This window comes from Tympanuchus pallidicinctus, unplaced genomic scaffold (genome assembly GCF_026119805.1).
Source record: "Tympanuchus pallidicinctus isolate F22 unplaced genomic scaffold, pur_lepc_1.0 scaffold3, whole genome shotgun sequence".
Taxonomy (NCBI): Eukaryota; Metazoa; Chordata; class Aves; order Galliformes; family Phasianidae; genus Tympanuchus; species Tympanuchus pallidicinctus.
Genome location: NW_026294747.1, coordinates 74,440,035 through 74,465,546, shown reverse-complemented (window position 1 = coordinate 74,465,546; position 25,512 = coordinate 74,440,035). Strand labels below are relative to the sequence as shown.

The 25,512-nt window shown below is 46.9% G+C and overlaps 1 protein-coding gene across 1 annotated transcript in view; it reads right to left on the bottom strand.

Moving 5' to 3' along the window:
• The window catches only part of MKX (mohawk homeobox), a 42,463-nt gene extending 22,720 nt beyond the window's left edge, over window positions 1–19,743 (bottom strand). The window contains exons 1-4 of the mRNA XM_052695344.1: window positions 19,474–19,743; window positions 17,924–18,083; window positions 12,741–12,894; window positions 11,196–11,531 (exon numbers count right to left, since the gene is read on the bottom strand). Coding sequence (XP_052551304.1) covers window positions 11,196–11,531; window positions 12,741–12,894; window positions 17,924–18,083; window positions 19,474–19,655 — 832 coding nt within the window. The 5' untranslated portion in view covers window positions 19,656–19,743. The remainder of the gene's footprint in view (window positions 1–11,195; window positions 11,532–12,740; window positions 12,895–17,923; window positions 18,084–19,473) is intronic.
• Between the last annotated feature and the right edge of the window lie 5,769 nt (window positions 19,744–25,512).

Here is a 25,512-nt window from a genome sequence, read left to right as displayed (position 1 = left end):
AACCACGTTTGAAGTACCAACAAGAAAATAGTGAAGAAACCTAAATAAAAACAGGGATGAATATAACTAGGTAGTATTCAATATTTAATGCCCCATTAATTGATAATTTGGCTTGAAGGAGGAAGAAAAGTTGGCGAAAAGGTATGGAATTCTTTAGCTCCTTGTTTTACTTTAGAAAAATTCCCAATGGGTTTCACTTAAACAAAGAACTTTAGTTTTCCACTGGAAAGACAAAAAGAAAATCTTGGTCTAGCATGTCCTGCCACATGCTTTAACTACACAGTAAAAGAGTACTTACTTGGATCCCAGGCACATTTCAAAAGTGTAATATTTATTAGCTGCTCTGTTGCCAAGTTCCACCATTATCATTTTATTATAACTAAGGTACATTTTTACTAACTAAATTATATTTAGGGCTTTTGTTTAAGCATTTGAAGGTATCAGTGTCACATACAGACGGCATACAATATATCAAAAGAATTTGTTGATTTTCTCCCTCCTCCTCTCCTTGATAAACAGTTATCCTATATATGTGATCCTGGGGCATGTGACTCTCCTAAACCCATAACCCAGCTGCAAAGACACATGTGGGTCAGTGGGCAGTGCAGTCCTAGCTCTGTGCACTGCCTGCTACACCTCGTTACAGCCCCCTCTGCTGCCCTTTGCTCAGTCTCACTCAGACCTGACTTTTTGCCAAGACCTCCTTTCTCATTGGCAGCAGACATGGGGTGGTGGCACACAGATTCCCCATAAACAAGGTGGGGACATGGTGAGAGTGCTGAGATGTGCACAGAGGCAGTTGGAACAATGGGATGGGAAGAGGACATGGCCATAAGGATGGGTCCACCAAGGGCTTTGGTAGGCTGGTTAGAATATGGGTTTCAGTTGATCTGGGCAGGGACATGGTGTCTCAAAGCAGCTGTGATTCCCACAGAGAGATGACAGAGCTCCTCAAACCTCAGCAAGTGCAGCAGTACCATATGGCTAAATAAAGCCTTTATTTTTCCTATTTTGTGCAAGGAATGAAGGAAGAGCAGTACCCAAATATGAGCACTGACATTCTCCAAGTGTCACTGTCTTTGATCTATGAGCAAAGATCACATTGAAAGCAGCTGGAGTTCACCATAAGAAGTTTGGAGAGCTTTGGAAACACACAAATTTTGTGTGTCAAACTATGCGGTATGCACTTGAAAATGAGACGAGGCCTTGGTGAAATGCATCTTTGCTTCATCCAACACCATGCATTTGAAAAAGCTTGATTTTAGAACATCTGAGTGCCTATCCATTGATTACCAAGTCAAACTACAGGCACTGTGAATCAGACATTTGATATAATTATTGGCTCATTTTGAAATAATGGGGTAGCGAGTCAAGGAAATTAATCTGTAAGTACTTTGAATGGAGCACAGACTATCAAGGAATACTGGTGATTTTTCTCTGTGGAGATCTAAAAAAACTGTAGCAAAATATAATTCTTACATGTGTTTGTTGCCAGAAGAAATTATATCATTCACTGTCTAATGAGATAAGGGCTGAAAACAGACACCCAGCATTTTAACTCCTTTAAAATGTTTAAACAAGCATTTCTTTGGTTTAACAAAAGTCTAGGCCAGCAAAAATGGCCATCACATAAACCATCAGCTTCACTGAGACCACTGTTTACAGGTAAAATTCATCTTCTCTTCATTAACAGGACTTCGGGCTTTGCAGTGAGCTGGAGCAAGCATAGAAGATACCTAATTGGCAATGCAGTTGGGAGACTAATTTTCCCTGTTTTTGCTAACATTGCCACACTGAACTCGAATGCTTCAAGCTGAAACAGAAAATGTGGCGAAACGGCACAGTCACACAGAAATTACCACTGGAATACAGCATTGAGGGAACGTGTGTATGCATCTATAGATAGGTATTTACATACAGAAGTATGAATATATTTCATAGATGTATGAACACATGTATGTGAAAGATTGTCACACATCACTACAGTTTCTGGAGCTGGCCAGAGCAAGACAGCCTTTATGGCTTCTCCCCATACAGTGCTTCAATACTCTGCAAGCCCGTGATCGCTGCACCTGCTGGTATTGCTGAGGGGAGAGGCCGCAAGCGCACACAGTGCACGCATAACACCCATGAGAAGGTAGTCCCAGGGCTCAGGGAATCAGCTGGCAGTAGCCACAAGCTACACACCAGCTAAACTACAGAAAATGAAAAAAAACAGGACACAGAGCGTGTCTGTGTAACTCCACCACCCAGCCCTTAGGCTGTGTCGCCTGCACACCACTGCCATAAATCCAGAGTGTGTACACAGAGCACAGATCTGGCCACACCAAGGCAGCCCCACACCTGGCTCCTTAAGATGGAGCAGCAGCTTGAGGAGTGGGGCCTTGGGTGGACATCCTGCAGCCAAGGGCACAGAGGGGCCTCTGGTATGCTGAGGCCTCAGCGCTGACTGCTGTGTCTAGCCCACAAAGTACATCCAGTGCAGGAGAACGATCCTGCTGCTGTTTTGCAATGCATTACAAAATAGTTTGGCGAGCAGCAGGAATTTGAGGCAATTCGCTCCTGAAGAGCCAGGTCGTGAGGAGCCTTCGTTTTTCCAGCAAATTGGATTTAAGTTGACAAATAGGAACTGAGAGAAAAAAAAAGCCTGACAAAGTAAAGGGGAGATGGAGAAACCGACAACATTTAACTTGATCTTCAATGGTGTAAATCTGTCAATACCCACAAATGACCACGAGGCTTCAGGCCAGCTTCTACTCTGAGATACCGTAACTAAGACGTTTGGCTGGTACCTCACATTGGAAAGAAAGTTTTTACATTTAGAAATGTAAAACATTGTAACATTTAAAGAATTTTGGCTACAGCCCACTAGCCAGCCTTCCGCCAGCTCCAGCTAGAGGATTATTTTGAATGCTGCCTTGCCTTTCATGCATCTGTTGCCTAAATCAATGTGGAGGCATGAGGGAGGGACTGAAAACTGGCTTTAGAAATAGTGGTATATTTCAGTGTCGTAACTTAGAGTCTTGGCAATCTCTTTTAACTTGAAATGTCAGTGCCATACCGAATGATCTGGTCATCATAACCTCAGCTTCTGGCCATCAGCAAAAGAACAGAGATAAAGGCTCCAACATCAGGTTTCAAGGCCACAGCGAAAAATTAAGGAAAACACATTTTATGGCTCATTGGAATTTCATTTTACCTATTTTTGTGTGCTTCTCTTCAGCTATTCCAGCCCTAGCTGTTTACCTGATCTCTTTCTGTTCTAATTGTTTTTATTTTTTCAAGATTTTCTACAATGCAGCTTACTTCTCCAACTTACTTCCCTGCTTTAACCTCCAGCTCCTCTCTTGCAGCTCACATAAACCTCGCTTAGTACATTACATAAAACATTTGAGTGCTTTGACTGTTAGGACGCATTTCTTCTTTAGCATATCTAAAATGGCTATCTGATGTCATTTGCATTCCATAAAGCATAAAAGACCTGTAATAGCATTTAGGCCCCATTGACAGTTTCCACACTTACCCCTTGTTTCTCACACCCAAATTTCTACACTGAGAATGAAGTGGATTGAGCAAAACAGAATCCAATTCTGCTTCTCTGGTTTTGAATACACAGAAATTATCTGATTTCCACAGATGTGGGACATTCTGGGGAAACAGGTGTTTCTACATGCATTCCCCTACCTCCATTACGATGGCAAGAATCTTATACAGAGCACCCACAGACTCTCCACATTTTCAGAGCACAACCAATTCTGAATGTCAGAGCATGGACTCATCTGCATCCCACGCAGAGACAAACTCCAGGTTCTCTCAATCCTCCTGTCAAATTATGCCAAAGTTTCTGGTATTCACATTATGGACAAATGACCTAAAAAATTTCAGTTAAACACATAAAGGAGTTTTTAAAGTTGTGGAATTACTTTCAAAAACCACAAACCTGCAAGAGGAAATAGGATTTGCTGGATCAGATAAGATTACTGGTCTATCTGGTCAGGCAACATCCAGCTTGTAGCTTCTTAGAAAATAGTGATGGTGAATAAAACTAATACTAGTTCAGTTTAATACTAGAATTGTTTTAAAGATATTCTGAGAAAATCTGAATCAGAAATCCCATTCAGGACAAAACAACCTGATCTTTTAATTTCTCTTTTTTTTTTTTTTTTCTTTAATTATGATCAACAGAAAAATTCTGGTGCTTGCATTGATGTGGACACAGCTTTTTATGCTACCTGAGAGTGAACAAACTCTGCTGTGGAGCAAGATGCTGTACAAGTTCATGCATTTTTCACCCATGTCAAAATATTGTCACGGTAAGAAAAATGCATGTGCCTGTGCATGTAAGCACAGAAAAACTCAAAGTACATTTTTATTTACCATCTATACAACTGAATACAAGCACGCTGCTTTTCACCAGTCTCATCAAGAGCATAAAATATTTCAAACTCCTAAGAAGCTTACTGATTTATTCAGCAGTCACCATGCTCCAGATTTACAAGCCCAGTCAAGATGACTACAATTGGGATGTACCTGCTCAAATCCCTTCCCCAGATGGGAGAACGAATGCTTCCCATGCCAAGTTTCAGTCTGGATTGAATTTTTACAGCTGGGTCATAAATTTGTGGATTAAAGGGGTTCTAATGGAAACACAGATACAGCCCTAACTACAGCAACATGAACAGCAGTGCCGAAACACTGCGCAGACAGCCCATGCTCCAAGCTGGATGCACCAGGTTATCCAGTGGCGCGCTACTGATCCTAAGCCAAGGAGGGACAGTAGTGCATGCAGGAACCCCGCGTCAGGCTTGAAGTTTCTGTTTGGGCATTTTTCCAGAGAGAAGTGAAAAACTTTAATGGGCTCCCCATTCTTTCTCATTTGCTGCCATGGACAGTGCAATGCCGCACTGCAGGCGCGCAGCCTGCCTGCACCCTACCCTTCAGCACACGTTTGGCATATTGCATATGGATTACTCTGTTAACACACATCACCAAAGACAGAGGTTGCTTGTGAAGAAGACGGATTTACGATTTCACGTGTAACCACTGGGCAAAAAGGATGGATTTTGTCCCTGTGATTTCTCTTCTTTTACGTGCAGGTGCCACAGGATGCAGGGTAGGTGCATTTCGCAACTGTGTCGGGTCCATTTCACTGAGCCGTTTTTCCCAAACTGTAGGTTCCCACACACACTTCAAACATTTATTGAATTAACTGTTAATTTTCTTAATGATTTCTCTATTATATTCATAATTAATCATACAGTCTACAGCTTAAGCTGGAAAACACTCTGATTAATGCTCCTGTACTTTTTCACACACATTATTTCCTGAAACATTTGCATTTGGGCTGACCCCAGGTTTTAAGACCAAGCATTTGAAGCCATTTTGAACAATGGGAAAATGGGGATATTTCCTTCTCCTTGAATACACACCCTCATTAAATTAATGAGTCCTGATGCTTGGCCGGGAGCATTTGCTAAAAAGGAGCATTAAAATATATGGTTGTTGGCAATTTGTGATAGCACAGCACATTTTCCTTGCTGAGAGACATCCTAGGCAAGCACAGGGGTCTCCTGCTTTTTGGCTGCTGCTGTGAATATCTGCACTGTGGAGATAATGGTCTCAGAGCCACACTAGCAGGCTGCTGGGAGGACATGGGCAGCAGAAACTGTGGCCATGGTATTTGGTCTCATTGAGTTTTTGGTGAGATGCTGTCACTTTTTCAAGTCAATCACATGAAAGCATCTCAGTCTCTGCGATGCTAATGCTGTTGGGAGCCATAGGGGCTGTGCTGCTGCCCCAACATAAGCTGCACCGTGGACAAATGCAGCACACAGAAAATACTCTGTAACTACAGCAGCAACCAAACTAATGGCAGAGGTGTGTGTGCACCTCTCCTGGGTCTACACAGCAATCACACCCAACTCTGCCCATTAACATGGTGCTGGCAGAAGCCCAGCACACGACCCATTCTCCAGAACTGCTAATACTTTGGGTTTTATAAAAACAAAAAGCACAGCACAATCTGGTCCTCTTCCACACTGCCACCTGAGACCTTCTAGTTGAAACGGGTACATTTCCACCAAAAACAACTAAAGTCAGTTTTGATGAAGCACCAGTTTCCACTGTTGTGTGGAAATAATCCTGACACATTCCACGTGCAAGTGCCGAGAAATCAAGAAACTAAAGAGGAGTAGAAAGAAAACTAGAAAAAAAAAGTGTATTTGATTTTCTCTGTTCAAACTGAAAAAAAATTTAAAACTTAACATGAGGGGAGCAGGAAGGATCTTTAAAATCCTCAAGTTTGGGCTACCATTATATATATCGAATCTGATGCTGTCCCTGCAGCATAGCAGTTTCCTTTTAGTCTTTCTTTAGGAAAAGCCATTAAGGAAGCAAATTAAAGACAATCTGTTCCTCCATTCTCAATTCCACACTATTTCAGCGTTGATGAATCTGGTCGTGTAATAATAAAATTCCTGCTGAAATATGATCTTAACTGTGCAACCTCCACACTGCAGTTACAGTGCTTTGCGCACTTAATACTCTGCTCTACATTCCCCTTTTCAGTTTCATTTCTGGATAACATTAGGATCTGCAACAAGGACCTCCTTTAGCTCTCCCTGGTTTACATTGATTTTAAAGCATCCCCAAGGTCCCCAGCACCATTCAGAAGGAACTTGCAAAAGTCACTAAAGCTCACAGCTTTTGCTGGTCCCTTGAGTTGTCTCTGAAAACAGGTTCCATTGTGTTCACATTATGCTTTTACATTTTATGGCTCATTTTTAAATTGCATGTTAATTTCTACAAATGTTAAATTGAGAGGAGAAGTTGGCAAGGACCACACATAACCACAAGGCCACAATACAGTCTGCGTGTCTGCAGAGCATTTCTGTGAGCACCCTTACACCTAAGTGCTGTGCAGGAATGTGAGCCCAATCCTTCATTGCGCCCAGTGCTCTGTTCATCGCAAGAAGCGCCCTAGGATCCTGCTTTATAAATCACAGACTTTGCAGGATTCCAAATTAAAGAAAAAACAAGGAAGGCAAGAGGAAAGAAAAAGGCAGCAGTAATGAAAACATCACAAGCTAAACACACTCCTGAGTATAAACGCCTAAAAATAGAGATCAAACATCTTCAAAAATCAACCACTCATTCAGGAGTTTTTTTTCAAAGCCACCCTCCTTCACAGGCCTGCAAGTCTTTGGTTTCCTCACTATTTTTATTTGTTCTGGCTTTTCTGCTGCGCTAAGTAACACATAAAGTAGAGTCAATGAAAACCTGCTGACATAAAAAAGTCTGAAAACTCCCTGTCCTGCCATTTCATCCCTCTCTTTGTCTCATTTTAATTTTTGCTTTCCTCTATCCAACACAACTCACCAGACAGCGATATCCCAGAAAAGTTGGGATTTTTCATTTCCTTGAACTCCAGCAATGCAGAACACTTTGTTTCCGCAGGTAACAAACGACACCAGCCTCACAGAGCACTGCCCATAATTACAAAAATAAGTCAACGTGCTGGCAATCCATAAACCAAAGTATGATGTGGGTGCTTCAATCCAGGCTCTCTACAAGGATTATTAAATCTTTTTGCAGTATATTTCTGGAGTACTTGTTGCAGTCTGACCATTGTTTCTGTGTGCATCAGCTAGAGATAGGCACGTCTGGTTTTAGTTATTGGTGTCATACAGGGAACCTGCAGAGATGAGATAGCTTGCCAAGGAATTAATGAAAACTTCTCTAACATGGATTTTTAACTAAACAAAAGTACTGAGTGCCTTTCAGTGGTCAGCGTAAGGCATATTCGAGCAATGATACATACTTACACATTATACCTGTGCAAGGACTAATATGAACAGAAATTTTTTGCCTTAAGTGAACACATTCACGTATGTCACTTTATATACATATAAGAGTATCAGCTTATGACAGAAATGCTTACATATGTGACATGTCTGAGTACGTTCACAGTCTGATTATGCTCCCAGTCTTTTCTCAGTGCTCTGCTCTCTCTCAGTTGGTGCAACAAATGTCTTCACATCGTGCACTGTGTCCCCTTGCATCCAGTACCACTTCCATTTGCATCGCACACCATATCCTCCTCATTCTGCTCTGCATCCCCCCCACCTCGCATTGCATCCCCTGCATTTTACACCATATTCCCTTCATCCTGCACTGTATCCCCCACACCCTGCTCTGCATCCTGCTGCATTCCATATCCTGTCTCAGAGAGGACAGGGCCGTAGAATCCGCGACACAGATACTGCAGGGACTGAGCCTTGGTGTTTACTGCTCCTATTCCAGCACTAAAAATGCTCCCTGCGATCTCACAGTGCAGAGGTACAAACCAAGGCTGATCTCCCGACACAGCGTTACGCAGCCTGTCCTTGATCTTTGCAAGGGATTTCACAGTTGCATGAATGCAGAGCAGCATATGGGCCAGTGTTTATAAGCATGTTAATGACTGAAATGGGAAATGGCACTACCCATTTTCCTTATAAACTTTAAACTGCAATTTCTTGTTTCTGTCACCGGACACTGCTCATACCCAGCTAACGCAGCACAGGCTGCCGAGCCGCCTGCAGCCACGCTAACTGCAGGCCCAGTGGGCACCAAAGTGGCTGAGAGCAGAGAGCAGCCTATAGCATGGATCAGCCCCCGGCAGTAAACTCCCTGCTCATGAAGTGCTACAAAAAACCTGCTTTTCCAGGAAAGCACAATAACGATTTCCCTTCAAAACAAATGACTTTCTGCTCGTGGAAGCATCGCAAGCTTGCCAAAGTTTTCTCCAAAATTAGACGTCGCTCAATTTTCACCGCACGCTTTTTGACATCTCACTGAAAACGTCTTTATAAACTAAAACATCTATCAAGAACTTCAAAAATCTGCTTCAGCTTCTTTCTGTTAAAAGTCCACTGCTTCATGTAACACAGCACTGCAGAGGGGAGCTCCTTCTAAGTGCTGACACCACACTTAAAAACTCCCTTGCTGCTCAGAGGGGCACAGTTGGACACACTCTGCTGTCTCACCCAACCAGATGGGATTGGTTACAGTTATTTTGCACAAATTGCTGCACAACTGCACGAGCTGCCATTGCAGGTGTTCAGACTACACAGAAAAGATTAAAAAAAATAAAATGTCCTTATTTATCCCTTCCTATCTAACAGTCATTTGGGTAATTCCCTCTATTTCTGAACAGGTTTCAGGATAACACGGAAATATCTACATTTAGTCAATTCCTGCATGTTACAGGATCACCAGTGGGACTATAGCCTTATAACTGACAAAAGCCTGCTTTTGAATGTTATTTCCTGAGCGTACACACGCATGCAGGCAGGACATACCAAATAATTGATCTTTTTGTTTCTGTTGTCAGGCTACTGCTTGTCTGCTTTGGGAGCGCAAAAAGAATAACATTATATCCTGAAAGCTGCTGCTGGTTTCTCACCAGAGGCCACGACACTTAACAAAGATGTTTAAAAAGTGACTTAAATACCATCGCATGAGCAGTCTCAGGAAACCAGTTCTAAGCTTTATGGACAAATGCTGTTTTTTGGTCAGCCAAGCCCAGCCTGCAAACTCACTGCCGTCAGAGCGTGCCCATCTCAGCCTTCTCTTTGAAGACCATATTTTTCAGTGCAGTTAGAAACTTGGCAAGAAGAACTTAACCAGTAGCAAATTTATTACAATTTTTAAAAAGTCACTGTGTCCTTTTTTAAGTTATGGTATAAAAGTACAGAAAAACAGAAGTTTACATATCTGAGCTGCTGCATCTGTTCTTGAGTAACTTTTCACTTAAAAATAAAACTTGGCAGACAATGTGCCCATAATGCAGACCAAATGCATTTGGTATGTTGAAAAAGAAATATCTTAAATGAGCAGAGAATTAATTTTGAAACGTATTCATCATGCATGCACTGTTCTTGCTCCCCATGAGATCCTTTTCCTCTATGGGTCCTCCACTCCCCCTTGGTCATTCCCAGACTACCCAAGTGCACCAACATCCTCCCACCCCCACCACAGCATTAGACCTTCTGGAAATCTGCTATTCCCCCACAGGGACACAAACCATGTTAAATATACTTGGGAAGAAGGAGCACACCAAGGCTGCAAACCTGAGGGGCTGTGGAGGTGATGGGCAGTGAGGCAGCCCAAAGGGGAGCCATGAGAAGCCAAGTACTGCATCTACATCTGTGCTAGTTAAATGCAAAGCCCTCCAGCATCTTGCATCAGTGTCTGTCCATCCATCCTCCAAGCAATGATGCTTGAGAAACGGCCAACCTCACAGGCTGCTGCAATGGGTGTAAACCCTGAGATGCTGGTGGAGGCCTCCAAAGCTTTAGAGGAGCTCTCCAGCACTTGCTGCCCTTCAGGGACCTAAGCAGTTCCAACATTGCCCTAATTTATGGTAATCTGCCGGCATGGACCAGGCAGTGCCACATTCTTTCCTCTGGCCAGCAACACAATGGACGGTATAAATCACCCTTTTATGCTGTTACTGATTAGATCTAAGTTATAAATTACATGTAACCTCTCCAGAACATTAAATCAAGATATTTATTGGCCAAGTTTATGGCACCTTAGTCCAGTGCACTGTGTCTGGAGAGTGATGCAGAGATTGGTCTGAATTCATGTAATCATAAGAGATCCAAAGGGCCACATGATTGAGAAGGCACCCTGAGGACAGTGAATAGAATGAACAGTAGGGGAAAAAAAGTCATGTGCACTCCCCCAATGAGCATACGGCCACAAACACCCACCAGGAAAACACAAAGCTCTCTACCCTGTGTCTGGGGCTACACAGCACATCCCTCTACTTCTCCAGCCCTCCCTTACAAACAAAATGCTCAGGAGTTGTTTTCCTCATTAGGCTTGCCTTAGTGCCAGCAAACAGACCTGTGAGCATCCTTCAAAAGTCTGCCCTGTTCTATTTAAAAGGAAGAAGCAGCTTCATTGAGCAGTCAGTAACAGCATGGAGCTTCAGTACAGCAAAGTAGACAGCTCCAAGGAATGGGAGAGGTTGGACAAGAGTTACCCACTCTCAAACAAAGGTATGGACAGGAGTTACCTCTCCTGCAATAGAGGATGGACAGGAGTCATCGGCTCTCATAAAAGGCCCAACTAGGCAAAACCCATTCCAGGTGAGAACAAGCACCAAAGCCAACTGTATCAAAAATGATGTTGGAAGAATCCCTTACCTGTCCGGTAGACAAAATTGCCTTCTGTCTCTGATGATGATGGAGACACCAATTCCTCCTCAAATTCATTGGAACTAAATGAACCAGAGTGATTCCTTTGCCTTGTTTTTTCCATCATAGCTGCGTTAGTAGCCATGACATGTCTCAATGAGTCATTCAGGTAACGATTCAATAAGCTGTTTTTGTATTTGGGAGGTGACACGTAATCCTCATTGGCACTTGTTTCTGGTCTCACTCCTGTTTTTATGACTGAGCTTTCAGTTTTAATCACAGTGTGATGAACTGGTTTGTTGTATCCCCCTTCATTCATATGGTTTCTTGGAGGATTTTCTCCATCTAAAAACAAAGGAAGAAAGATACAGTAACACAGCAAATGTCTAATATTTAACAAAAGGCATTCTCTTCATGTTTAAATTGCTATAAATACAACTAAAGCTAGTAATTTTTTAGTAATTTTTTACTTCAGTGTTAGAAAGTGATTTTCATTTTCTTCTGTTCGCACATTGCTCACTGTAGTTTCCAGAGTTCTCAGACATTCCAACTATTATTATCAACTGTAGAAACAGTCTCTAGGTCTAATTTGTTCATAATGAAGGTGAGGCAGGTAGAAAAAAAAAAAAGAAAAAGAAAAATGAGAAGTACGTTAAACCAGTGGTAAGTTTCTCAAAATATGGATGAATAAGCTTAATTCTTATGATCATAGCTTCTCCTGAATATTATGGCATACTTAAGCATATTTGATTAAACTGTACTTTTTTGGCTGTCCTGCAACCAATCTTTCAAATGAAAGTGCTGTCCAAAGAAATGTGAGTACAAACTGAAATCGGATCAAACAGAACTGAAGATGAGCACAATTTGAAATGTTTTCTTCTAAAAATCCACATACACATCTCTGGCGTCATTTTGTAGCTTTTTTCCCTCACAACAGGCAGAAAAAAAGCCCCCATACATGACTAGTAACAATGTTCTATTAAAAATGTGGGTTACTGTTTAAAAAACTCCTACATTTGTTAATTTGGGCAGGAGAAATTTCCTGTGAATCTTTAAGGCAAATGTTTGTGGGTGAAATACAGAAACAAAACACAATAGTATGAAACTACACACAGTGTTATCTACAGTGGTGTATACATTAGGGTAAAAAAGCCCCCTGGAAGTTAATAAGATTCTCTTGATTATGTGACATCCATGCATCCCTTCCCTTTAGAATAGTAACGGTCCAGAGACTTCTCATTTCCCTAAACTGGCAAATGAAAGCTTTTTTTCTTTTAAATCAGAATTGCCTTGCAGAATTGAATGCACTATCAATTCTTTTTGTAGTTCGAAAGCTACACAAAGCAGGCAAATAACATGCAACCCTACACAACCCATCTTGCAAGTGTTTTGCAACTACTCTTAATAGTATTTGGAAGCCAGAAAAAAAGTCTGATTCACAAGCAGAGGTGGCTCTGCTGAGTGTTATAAGAAACCAGAGCTAACCTGTGGTATTTGAGACTTTCTAAATGCATTTTGATCGGTGTAAAATTGATTAAAAAAGCACCAACAAACCTTCAGAGCACGAGTCATCACTGCTCACGCTCAGCCTTTCGGCATTCCCTTGGACGTATTTGTTGTACAGTTTTATTCGCAAAGCCCAGCTGAGGTCTGGTTGCCTGACCGTGTTCTTAAGGCGACGTCTTGCATTGGCAAACCAGTTTGAGACCTGCTTAAAAATTAATGTATTAGCTTCCCTGGAAAACAATGGGAATAAATAAATCTGGCCCACACAGTGTACACAAGCTTTATGTATGTCCCACAAAAAGAGCAGATGAGGAAAACACCCTGGGGCACCGGGAGTCTGAAACTGCTGCTGAGAAGCTCAGGTTCTGCCTTTCCACCTTTCAGCAGTGTCAGCAAACCCTCAATAGTTTATTAACAAACATTTAATAAAGGTGCCCACAAATATTCATCTTCCTTTCTTTTTAAGGATAACACCCCAAACTTCCCATAGAAATCTTTGATATATTACTAACATCCTAAATTAAAATTAATAATTGATGTTAGGTAGTTTGCATTTGACATTTACATGGGCTACAATAAAACTGCCGAAGAGCTGTTCTGCATTTGGTTATCCGAAAGCCTAAATTCTTTCAGGACACAAAGAGAGCGGTGAGGATATCGGGGCGGTACGGCACTGACCACAGCACACATTGAGTTACACAGAAATCAGACATTTGCTCTACAGAGCAGCAGCTTCTGCAACTGTGAAGACCAGCAGAGATACAAACCTCGCACAGTCATTGCTAAAGATGGGAAGTTATGCATTTTCTTAGCTCCCAGATGCAGAGCATTTTCTAGAGTGTGACACAGCAAAAGGACACCTGGTGCTGTCCCTCAGGCCTACACAGTCAACACAGAACAAAGCACATCGTTTGCAGCAACAGGTTAGGAGACCAAAGCCGTAGCTGGCAGCAAAGAGTAAGTAACATCGACTCTTCTCCAAGGCTGCTTGTTTATATTCATCACATTGACACAGCAATCATTATAGTACACCAGAAAGGGTGGCCTGGCACCCATCCACCTTCTGATGCCATGAACAAACTTGCTGCAGACCTCTCAGCTGCAGCATGAGCCACTGCCTGCAGCGCGGTGTAGGGGAGCTCGGAAACCAGACACGGGACGATAAGAACAGACCAGTCTGGAGTCCAGTATCACCTCACTGAGCCAGCAGCTCCCTGCCATCTCGCGAGAGAGATTTTGTTTTGCTGCGTACCATCATACTTTGAAATATTTTATCGATATTTCATCATAGGAAAGGAAGAGACGATAGTATTAGAGTGACTCAAACGTTAAATTTAGCGAGAGTGATTTTTGCCTGGTACTCTTGGTTTATTTTGGGCTTGTTTTTCCTGTGCCAACTTGTTGCATCCTGCATATCAATGTGACAAGATGAGTCATATTTCAAGTTTTCTGCTATGAGAGGAGGAAGTCGTAGTTACGTGATCACTGTGGAATAACCTTCAGTCAGCATTTACAGGAGAGGCTTTCTGGTAAAACACAAAGCAGTGAGCACTCACTCCAGAAACTCATTCCAAATTAAACAAGGCATGCTGAGGATGAAAGAAAGTTAGGTAAATCCACTCAAGAGCCAGCCATCTTCCATGAAGGTCCTACCTTATATTACTGTGATCTCCAAACATCTCAAAACCAAACCAAAACAATAAAACCTGCAGTGATTTATATACAAGGCATAGTAAAAAAAGGTGTATCTCTGAAATCCCCAGGAACTAAGCATCCTGAAAAACTGCACAACCGAACCCATTTCTCTTGTCAGCAACAATCATACAGCTATTCCGTACAAATGAAAAGACCAGAAAAAGCCAACAGGGAGAACGATAATAGAAAGTGCTTCCTTGCATTCATGCTTTACATCAGCTCAGCCATTTCCAGAGAGCATCAAGTACTTATATCGGCATCAAGAAATATTGACCCTCTGGCTTTGCTTCTGAAGAGCCTCCTCAGACCAGTTGTGATTTGTTCTGCTTCAGTGCTTAAGAGTGGCTGAGGTTTCAGAATGGGAACAAATCGAGCAATGCTCCTCCCCCAGTAATCCTGATATGCCTGTGTGGATCCGAACACTATTAAATCCACAGCAGCGCATGACCCGTGTATTAATCCTAGTATTGCAGAAAGCTGCTCTTCTACAATACAGCTATTCATGTTTCTTTCTGGAAGGAATAGATGGCCGTTTTTCTTTTTTATTTCACAAGAACGTCTAAAACAAAATTTAAAATAAAATAAATCAAGCACTGCGGTAATAATGCAAATGAAAATGTAGCACATTAATAGCATATTAATAGGAGAAATTATTGGATTCTGAATCAGAATCTAATTGGAGTAAAACATAAAATGCTTTCTCAATTTATATTGCTTTTCTGGTTTCCTGCTTTGGCAGTTTGGGAAGCAGAAAACTTTCGGCTGTTGGACTGCAAGCTGCAATAACATTTGCCTTGAGGACTCCTGAAGACCTCGTTGGACTGCTCAGGAAGAAGTCAGCCCAGAATATGCACAGAGTTTTGCTACTACTTATTGAGAAACAAGATGATTTATGATTGCTGCAAAATCCTACCTCCCTGAAATAGTCTGACTTCCCCTCTGAAGGTGGGAGAGCCCCTCTGTCACGCTGCACCAGGGAGCACGGGGCTAAGCCAAAGTACTGGCGAAGGAGGAGAAATTAATTTAAAATCAGCCAACTGGGTGACAGCAGAACTAATGAAAATAAAATAGTGGAAAATATGGCATTCTGATTCTGTCCTAATGATACAGTGAAAAACGGAGCTGTGTGTTTACCTATTTATCTCACAAAAGAATTACCTATATCCATGCCATAGTCTGCAAATGTTCTTTTGGGTAGATAGCACAGACTGGAACATGGTATGTACTGGAGTAATCTTTGTCAGATGAAAGGAAAGAAGGGCTGCAGCCTCATCACTGATGCCACACAGACCAACACCACACCCCAGGCAGCTACTGAAGAACTTGCCTAAGATTGGCGCACAGGTGAAAAACAGGACAGGTCCCCAACCATTCACTGCCTCAGTGACATTTTGGTGGAAGCTCTGGAGGGATTTTCAACAGCGCCCTTTGGAGAAGAAAGCTGCAACTTGAAATCTGAGAAATGGGGGAAGAGTAAGGCGCGAATTCAGCATGAAGATGCATAACCCAGAGGGAAGACATCACAGTGATTCCTGGTTCTCCGGTAATGTTCAGTGTTATTAATCTAGAAAAGCAATCCCCAGAGACACTGCCGGGGGGGGGGGGGGGGGGGAAAGGGGGGGCGGACAAAGCGTTCCAACAGATACTGAAGCCTAAACCCAGACTGCTCTTGGTATAGCAGCCCCATCTGGATAAGCTCGGGCTCCAGGGAGGTTGTTACAGATGCACCCAGTGTGGCTGAAATCACCAAGAATAGGAACACTGATCTGGACTGCAGCCTGGCTCTCTCTGGGCACATGAAAGCCAAGGAGGGGTGGGTGCTGTCTTGTTCCACCAGGCTCAGGGATTGCTGCTGCTGCCAGACCTACTTATTTACCTCTTGTGCAGATGCTACACTATTCCTGAATTAAAAAAGCAGTGCACCCAAGTGATGGAAGAAACATCTGGGGCTTCTTTTTGATGGCGTGCTTCTGTAAATGAAGATGGATGTGCTGCTTCGCACAACTCTTTCAAATATTCCATTTTGTAGAAATAAACTGCTCAACTTCAGCTTCGGTGTAAATCCAGCAGAGCCATGGGGGTCTAGCAGGGATAAATGCAGCACTCTGTAACTCTTTTTCATTTCATCCTACACCTGCCATAAATCATTGTGCTCAGTGGAGCAGTGGCCATGGTTCCCTTGGTGCTGTTACAGAGACAAACACAGCACATCCCAACTGGGACCTACTGAGGAGTACTGCAAAAACCACCACCAGACACTTTCCCATTGTATATTCATTCTGTGGCTTTTATAAAGAAAGAAGAGAAGTCCTCAATATGTCACAAATGTGAAGTTCTCCAGACACGTATTCTGGATGTACGTTTTAAATTTCATGTAAAAATATGGGAATATTCTGAAAGCTGGAGTTCAATAAACTGCTCCTATTGAATTGCAGCACTGCATGGACAGTGTTTATCCAATCATATTTTTAAAAGTCTGAGCAAACCTTGCATGCATGTTTTTACAAAGCAAAGAAGTTATTTTAACTGTATCTTCCAGCTACAACTGGCATTTTCTGAGACATTAGTATTATTTTTGTCGAAGTAATGGTGTTTTGGTAGTGCAGCAGTTCCACAATGAGGTACTGAAGTGTAAAAGTGTCCCCTTTCGCCGACGTTATGAGAACGGGAGCTCAAAGCCCTGCCTTTTCTGCAGGAGCTCAGAACCATAACTCCAGATTGCCACCTGCTCTCCCATTCTGATATCATCAAGTGCCCCACAGCTGACACATCAAAGATTGGGTAGAGCACTGAGGACTCATCCTGCCAACACGTGTTTCCCGTTATTCACCCAGCAGCAGTACGGGAATGAGACCATTCACAATACATCAATCCTTGCAGCCTCCAGAGCCAGGACAGCATCGCTCAGCAACCGGCAGCATCACACAGAGCACCAGATGGCAAAAGGGAACAAAGCCATCAGATTTACCAACATCTGCAGCCAACTGCACCCCTCCTGCTGTGGCAGCAGGGCTGTACCTGCGAGCACAGCTACCTCTGGCTGCACTGTGTGGCACCGAAGTGCTCCATCAGTCGCTGAGCACTGCGTGCCCACATGGCAGAGTGGGTTTGGGCTTGACAGGTGGTGGCTGCTATCAGAGCAGTGCGATGCTTTCTGTTCCAGACTGTTTTCAAGAGGGAAACGAGTTGCTCCCTACAGCTTCCTGAACAAGCCCTGCCGTGTGCTGACATGTCCTGTTACCGATTCTGGGGTGAACCTGAAGTTTTTTAAAGCCCATGCAAAACTCTTTCCGTTGTACTCAAGGATAGGATAAAGGATGCAGCGCCTTCTCCCAGCAAGGGAGGAGGTTTCGCTGCCCTCAGCCCTCACAGTCCACGTGTGGGAGCTGCCACCAGCGGGCACGGGGCGATGCTGGAGGGCGGCAGAGGGAAGGACGCGCCCAGCTCTCCCCGGCCGCGCCGATGACCCCGACCGCACCTGCGGCCCCAGCATTGGCTGCCCCCGTCCCTCCCGTCCGGGCGGGGGGGTCCCTTACCTGCACCAAGGTCATCTGGGAGCCAAGGGCCAGCAGGATCTTCTCGGTCTTGGTGGGGTACGGGTTGTCGCGGTGTTTGTAGAGCCACTGCTTGAGCGGCCGTGCCATGTCCTGCAGCGCCTGCCGCTTGTGCCGCACCTTGCCGCCGCTCTGCCGAGCCCTGCAGCCGAGAAAGGGGCTCAGGGGTGCAGAGGAGAACGGGGGGAACTCTGTCCCGAGATGCGCCGACGGGGAGCGGGGGGGAAGCGTGGGGATTTCGGCCCTGGAGCCGTGCGGGACTGCGGTGGTGCTCCGGAACGGGGCAGAGCGGGGCCCGAGCTCGGCTCTTTCGGCTCCGGCCGCCTCCGCGGCGTGAAGCCGCCCAGAATCCCTACCCAGGGGGAGACACGCGCGGCACCGAGCGCGGCGGTGAACGGCGGTCATGCGGGAGCTTTTCCGAAAGGGAAAAATGGTGGGGAAAAAAAGAAAAAACTAAAAAAACAAAGGTTAAACGATTAAAAGGGGGAAATGAAACTCAGCCACCGACAGGAGAAAAAAAAAAAAAAAAGAAAAAAGACAAAAACAATAAAGTATTTTTTTTTAAAAAGTAAAGAGAAAAAAAAAAAAGGGGGAGGGGGAGTTGCGGGAGGGGGAAGGTGTTTGGTGTTCGTTCTTTTTAAATAAAACATCGGAAAGCAAATGCACAGAGCGCGCCCGGGGGCAGCAGAAGGGCGCGGGGGCAGCAGGGGGCGCCGCGGGGCCGGGCCGGGCCGGGCAGTGCCGGACGAGACTCCCCGCAGCCCAGAGCCTCCGCGCTCGGCCGGGAGCAGCGCCTGCCTGGGACGAGCTCCGCGCTGCCGTCCCGCAGCGCCGCTACCGCAGGGAGCTGATGCAATCGTTAAGGTGGAAATGAGGAGCGAAAAGAGCTCCTCGGAACGGTTCGCGCTCGGTATCTTCTCGCCGCGTTCCTTTAGTTTCTAAAGCTGACCCGAAACGCTCGGTCGGCGGCCGCCGGTTCAACCTTCTGCTCTCCGGCCGAGCTCCCGGGTCCTCCCATCTGCTCTTATTCCACCTGTCCCACAGCGAACCAAGCAGCCGCGAGCGGCTCACGTGCCTTCGGAGCAAATCCCCGCTCTACCGCGGGCCGTTATTCCGCTTTAAATCTCGCTCCGGGAGCGCACCGACACCGGCATCTCCTTCCTCCCCCTGCGGCTCCGAATGCCGCGAGTACGGCGGCAGCGGGGGTATCCCGCACCGCCACGCGTCCAACTAAAGGCAGCACTCAGCTGCAGCCGTGCGCCTCGAGGCTCCGTTTTGGGGTTTCGTTACGCGCGGCTCCCAAGCGAACGGGACTGCGGATCGCCCCGCTCTGGTTGTGCCCGCGCCGGGGGAGGCTGTCACGCCGCCGGACGGACGCGTTCCGACAGCTCGAGCGTTTCTGCATCACCCATCGGCGGAATTTGCCACCGGGGGAGACCCGGGAACGTCGTGGCGGGGGCGAAGGGAGCCCGTCCGATCCCCCCCCCTCACCAGCGACCCCAACCCGTGCCGGGGCCGAGCGCGGGGCATACCCCGTCCTCCGGTTGCGCAGGCTGAGGCTCTCCTTGATGGACGGGCTGTCGGGGAGCAGCACCTCGGCGTGGTGCGGGCCCTCCACCACCCCCACGTAGGGCCGGCCGCCCCGCTCCCGTTCCTTGGCTTCCTCCTCGAAAAGCACCTGGCCGCTCAGCTTGCTGAAGACGATGGTGTTCATGGTGGGGGGGCTGGGGGCCGCCGTCGGGCTGGCCGCCGGCTTCGAGGTGCGGGGGCTCCGCTCTGCGCTGCAGGGAGGCGGCAGCGGTCACCCGGCGGCCGCGCGCACCGCCCCGGGCAGCCCCGGGCGCCGTCTGCCCACCCCCGGGAGCCGCCCGCCCTCCGCCCGCTCCCACGGCTGCGGCCCGCTCCGCCCGCACCTCGCCGCAGCCTGCGCCGCGCTCCTCGCTCCGTGTCGCAATAGTTCGGAGCGCGGCTTTCTGTGCCGTTTCTCTCTTTCTCCCCCTCCTTTTTTTTTTTTTTTTTTCCTTTCCCTTCCCCTCCCCTCCTCCGGAACAATTTTCCCCTTCCCCCTCCCCAAACGTATCGGGGGGGAGGGAAACAAATTGTTTTTAACGACCACCAAATGCGCAGCGCCAGCGCCCGAGTGAGGCACAGCCTCGGCGCAGCAGCCCGCACCCCGGGACCGCCGCTCCCCTCTCGGGGCGGAGGGCACCGCTGGTCGGGGGACCCCGCGAAGGGCAACGGCCCCGCCCGGGCGGCGCTGCGGAGGCGGTGCGCGGGGCGGCGGTGGGAGCGGTCCTCGCGGTGCGCGGCGGAGGGCTTCCGGCCGAGGACACCCGATGGGGCAGCGCTGCCCACGGGGCGCAGCTGGCGCCGGTGCGGGCGGAGCAGTCACGCGCAGCTCATTAACGCCTCCGTTAACGGAGCCGAACCGGCAAACATCTCCCTCCGCTCCTCTCGTCCCCCTCCTTCGCCCCCCAGTTCCGTCTCACAGCGTCTATAAGGTCTATGAGGGCGAACTCCGAACCGGAGGCAGCTCGCGCCCTGCAGCATGCGCGGTGCTGCCCGCAAGCCCCAAGCAACCCCGAGCCCGGTCCCTCTGGGTTTCACATCTCGGTTCCAGCTTGCAGCAACGCAGAAGATGGCCACAGTCAGTATTTACACGGATGTCATTCAGACGCTGTTTGATCAGCACCGCCTGCTCCGCGTTGCCCCCTCCCGCAGTGCGGTCCTCCCCTGCCCGTCAGCCCCCAGGGGAATTCTGTCCCGACCGCTCCCGATCCCACCCGCCGGGGCAGGGAGTGCTTCTGCTGCGGCGTTCAGATGGGAGCGTGACGTCATGGCCACACTCTTTGACATCACACAGCCACGCAAGCCGTGAAGGGGGTCTGTGGGCACTCTGGTGGTGGGGTCACCCACCCCGTGGTGCTTGCAGCATGGAAATGCGAGAGGCAATGTACTGAGCACACCCCGTTGTCGCTCAGGGGAACAAATCACTGCCCCTCTCTGCCGCCACTGTGGGGAAAAAAAAAGAACGTCACCGATGGTCCCCATCTAAGAAAAATCCAAATAGATATAAATGAGAACACAGGTACAGCCAATGTACAGTGCTGTCATGACTCTGGGGCAAAGCATTGCACAGGGCTCCATTACTGCCATGCCTGAGTGAGCTGCCTGTAACTGGGAAGTGCTGTCGTGGTTGTATTACATAGAGGGGGCTGAGAAAATGAGAAGCTTTGTGAGAGCCAAGCATTGCCATGTGGGGAGGTGATCCTTCCACCTGCAGCTGTGCTGCTTTCCCGTGTCCCTCTGCTCCCAGCTGCCCACTGTGGATGAGGATGCTCAGGAGGGGGAGCCTCAGTGGAAGACACTCATTTTCACCTCTGGGATCTCTGGGTACCTTTGGGCTGAACTGCAGGAAGAAATCCCACAGCTGCGCCTCCACTGTTCCCAGTATGCACTGTCCCATGCCTACACCCATGGCTAACGCAGACTGCGTGAGGCTGCGTATGGACAGTGGGACCCTTCGTTCAGACAATGTGTGGACAGCCTCTACCCCACTCAAACAAAGGGGTTCCCCCTCCATCTTCTGCTGATGCCACTTAGTGGGGCTGCTCTGGCAGCAGGGCCGCAGGTTGCTGTGGTCCTGGCACATCCCCACCTGCACCCAGAACAAATCACAGCAACCAGAGCTGAAGGCAAGGATCAGCATTTGGAAAGCAGTGCTAGAAATAACCAAAACCTACACAGAGCGAGTGCTACCATGGCGGGGAGCAGTGACAGGAGCTGTTGGCACTGCAGCGCCTTCTGAGCCTCTGACAAAACGACATCTCCCATATCATCACATGTAAACCTCACACACATCCTCCCCCTCCATATTTTATTTCCTAGATCACAGTTGAAAAACTTAAATGAAAACAGGACTTCTATTTCCAGAGCTTGTTTAACATTACTGATGTGATAGGAGCTGCAGGCTTCATGTTTTTAATTAAGGTGACTCACCCTGCTGATCACGGCACAGGCAATGGCTGCTCCAGGCCGGAGCAGCACCAGCAGCACGAGGTGTTCCGGTCCCACTGAGGGCAGGTGACACTCCTGCGGCAGCTGGCAGAGGGGTTGCTTTGCTCCCTCCCTACTTCATGGGTGTTTTGTATGCTTTCAGCAGTACTCCCTTGACAGTGCATTCTCACAGCATCCCCCTCCAGCTGTGGATTCCTTCCCAGTAAACATGTGTGTTGGAAATTCCAAGAATTTCCCTGTGTCCCTGGTACATGGTGCCATGGCATGCTGGGCGGCTGAATAACTGCGTGTCGGGCGAGTGTGGGATTGTTTGGGATTATGCAAAATGGGTCTTATCTACAGTGCAACACAGCTACCCGCAGAGGCAGCACGGCTGCAGAGAGCACTGCCATCCATGGAAGAATCATAGGACTGGCACTGGAGATGCATAAGGACCACCTGATAACCAGAGGTGGCTGAAATGGTGCTTCCTGGAATGTGCTCTGCGTCTGCAGGCAGCCAGAGCCCAGCTGTGGCTGCTCACTGCACTCATAGCACGGAGATGGCATCAAGCAGGAATGGAGCTAAATCTCATACCAGTGAAATCACCACAGAATCATAGAATATAGAATCATAGAAGGGCTTATGTTGGAAGGGAACAAAAAGGTCATCCTATTCCAATCTCTGGTTGCCACCCGCAAGATCAGATTGACCAGGGCTCCATCCACTCTGGCTGTGAACACCTCCAGGGAAGGGGAACCCATGACTTTTCTGGGCATATATTTCTAAGGAAGGAGGAAGGACCTATCCTTGGGCACCTCACAGGGTCAGTGCCCATAAATTACACTGCTGGGTCATTTTGCTGAGCAGACAGTATCTATTTTGTTGTCCCTCTGGAAAGCAAAGATAGGCTGTGAAGTTGCCTCCTGTTTATGGAGCTTCCTGCATGCACAAAGCTGTGGAACAATGAGATTTGGGAGGTATCTCAACAGCATCAAAAGTACATGAAAGATAAAATGTGGGCTTTTTTTCTTTTTTTTTTTTTTTTTCTGTATGGGTATTTGGTTTGGATAAGTTAATAGGAAGATGTACTGAGATGGAAATCTGTGTGCAGGGCACAAACACACCAGCACAATGTGTGACTGAGCCCATTTCTGCTTTGCTGGTGCCTTTTTTGGTGTAACTCATAAAACCATAGAATCCTTCGAGTTGGAAAGGACCCTTAAAGGCCTCAGGTCCAACAACCCTCCTGCAAAAGAGACACCTACACTAGATCAGGTGCTCAGAGCCCCCTCCAGCCTGACCTCGAGTGTCTCCAAGAATGGGGCATCCACCACCCTCTAGACACTGTATTATTCTTAGTATGTGATATATCAACATAGTCAATCATAGCAAAACATGAGTAGTTTCGCTGTGTTACACGTCTCATTCTTTTTCTGACCACACTCGTTTTAACTGAGTTTTGAAATCTGCATTTTGCATTTGTAGACACAGCTCAGTGCTTCACCACTCTCCCTGGTCAGAGGATGATGGTGTTGTTCTGCAGTGTCTCATGTGGCTGATGGCTGCTCTACGTTTGAGAAGTGAACGTGGATTTGTTTGGATGTAACGCCAACTGCAGATCATGCTGCAGAAACTTCCTATCTACTTTGAAAATGTAGGGATAAACTTTGAAAAGTTGATAACAACAATAATAATTATGGTAATTTTTCTTCAGCCACCTGTGCAGAAATAAACATCACACAGTGTTACTGAATTCCTTACTATTTATTCCTGTTTTCCCGTCTAGCATCACTGGAAACTCTGAAGTCAGGTATTTTACTCCCAATACTCTTCAGCATGATGGATTCAGAGGTCCAGTCATTGTTTTAAATAATCCTCTGCTCAAAACCATGGGGAGCTCTGAGCCCCAGGTGGGGGAAGAGCAGCTAGTGGTGGCAGCAGGAGCCCCAGCTCCCCAGCAGCTCCCAGGTGACTGAACAAATGACTGATGCCAGCAGGGTGAGGAGGTGAGAGTGGGCTGTGTTAAGGTTAGGGTTTTAGGGTTAGGGTTAGTTGGGCTTAGGGTTAGGTGGAGGTTACTGCAGCACGGTGGGACCCTGCTTCCCACTCAGCCACATGCATTTCTGCCCGACCTCCAGGATTGCACAACCTCCGCGCCTCTATTCTGCAGCTGCAACGTGGGAATAATAACACTTCCTCTCCTTTCCCTGCTTCCTCCTCTGTTTTTGGCACGCAGCTAATGCGAGAAGGCTTGATCTCAGTTGGAATCTATCAGTGCTACTGACATGTTAATAATACTCGCGGAGACGTTTCCTCTCTGCCTCTCACTGACAGCGCTCTGCGCAAGGCTCCCGGCGTGTCAGCCCGCGCCGTATTGCCTTTCAACCCCAGATCTGAGGCTCTTTCCGGAGACAAGACAGAGAGCATGCACAATTCCTTCTGACTTTTAGGATTTTAAGCAGAGAGACGCAGCCATAACACGCTTCAGTTTGATGGCCCTCCTGTTGCTGTGTAGAGCTCTCGAACACTGAGCTGCTTGCACTGCATAAAGCCTCATATGGGTCACAGAATCATAGAATCATTAAGGTTGGAAAAGACTTCTAAGATCATCTAGTCCAACCGTCTGCCTACCACCAATGTTGCCCACTAAACCATGTTCCTTAGTACCACACATCTACATGTTTTTCAGCACCTTTGGGGATGGTGACTTCACTACTTCACCACTATGGTGGCCCGACCACAGGATAGCCTAATATCCAGCCTGGTGCAAGTTGAGGCCATTCTCTCTCATCCTGTTGCTGTTACCTGAGAGAAGAGGCTGACCCCAACCTCCGCACAACCTCCTTTCAGACAGTAGTACAGATGGTCGGGCAGGGCTGCAGGGGTGCTCTGCCTGGAAGTGATGCAATTGAGAGAGATCTGTGTCCTTGAGGGAAACCCCAAAGGCAAAGCACCACATCTGCAGGCAGTGTGGGTCACTGCGGGCTGGTGGGACCCTGCTTACAGTGCTCTGCTTGGGCTCACCCTACAGATGGAGCCTGAGAAAGTCACAGAACAAAATGGGATTGAGGGAAAGATTCTCTTGAGATGCTTTGCAATTAATGTTTTTGGCCCAAGTTTGAAAATGTCCTTCCTTATAACTTGCAGTTATATAAAAATGTCTCCCCAGTTGCTCTCGTTCTTACATAATTGATCATTCATAAATCTGTGATGACTTAGATGGTTTCTCTGCGTTTTCCAGTAATAATAAATACAAATGTTTGTCCAAGCAGATTAAAAAGCCAGGCAGATCCTATTAATCTGCATAGCCGGTGCTGATAGCTGTATTCTTTTCTTTTAGTGGGACTGAATTTAAAGCTCTGTGAAGAGTTTTAAAATACACAAATGCCATTCCCGAGGGGCCAAAAGCCAGCAATTCAGCAGCAGCTCAGTGTTGGCCATGCCAGCGGCGTCCGCAGCCAGTGCCCACCAAGGGGCACTGAGCTCACACACCGTGTTCTCCTGTCTGTGTGCAGGGAGTGGGTCCTGCAGGGTGCAAACCGCGCGGTGCGGCACTGCAGCTCCTGTACAAA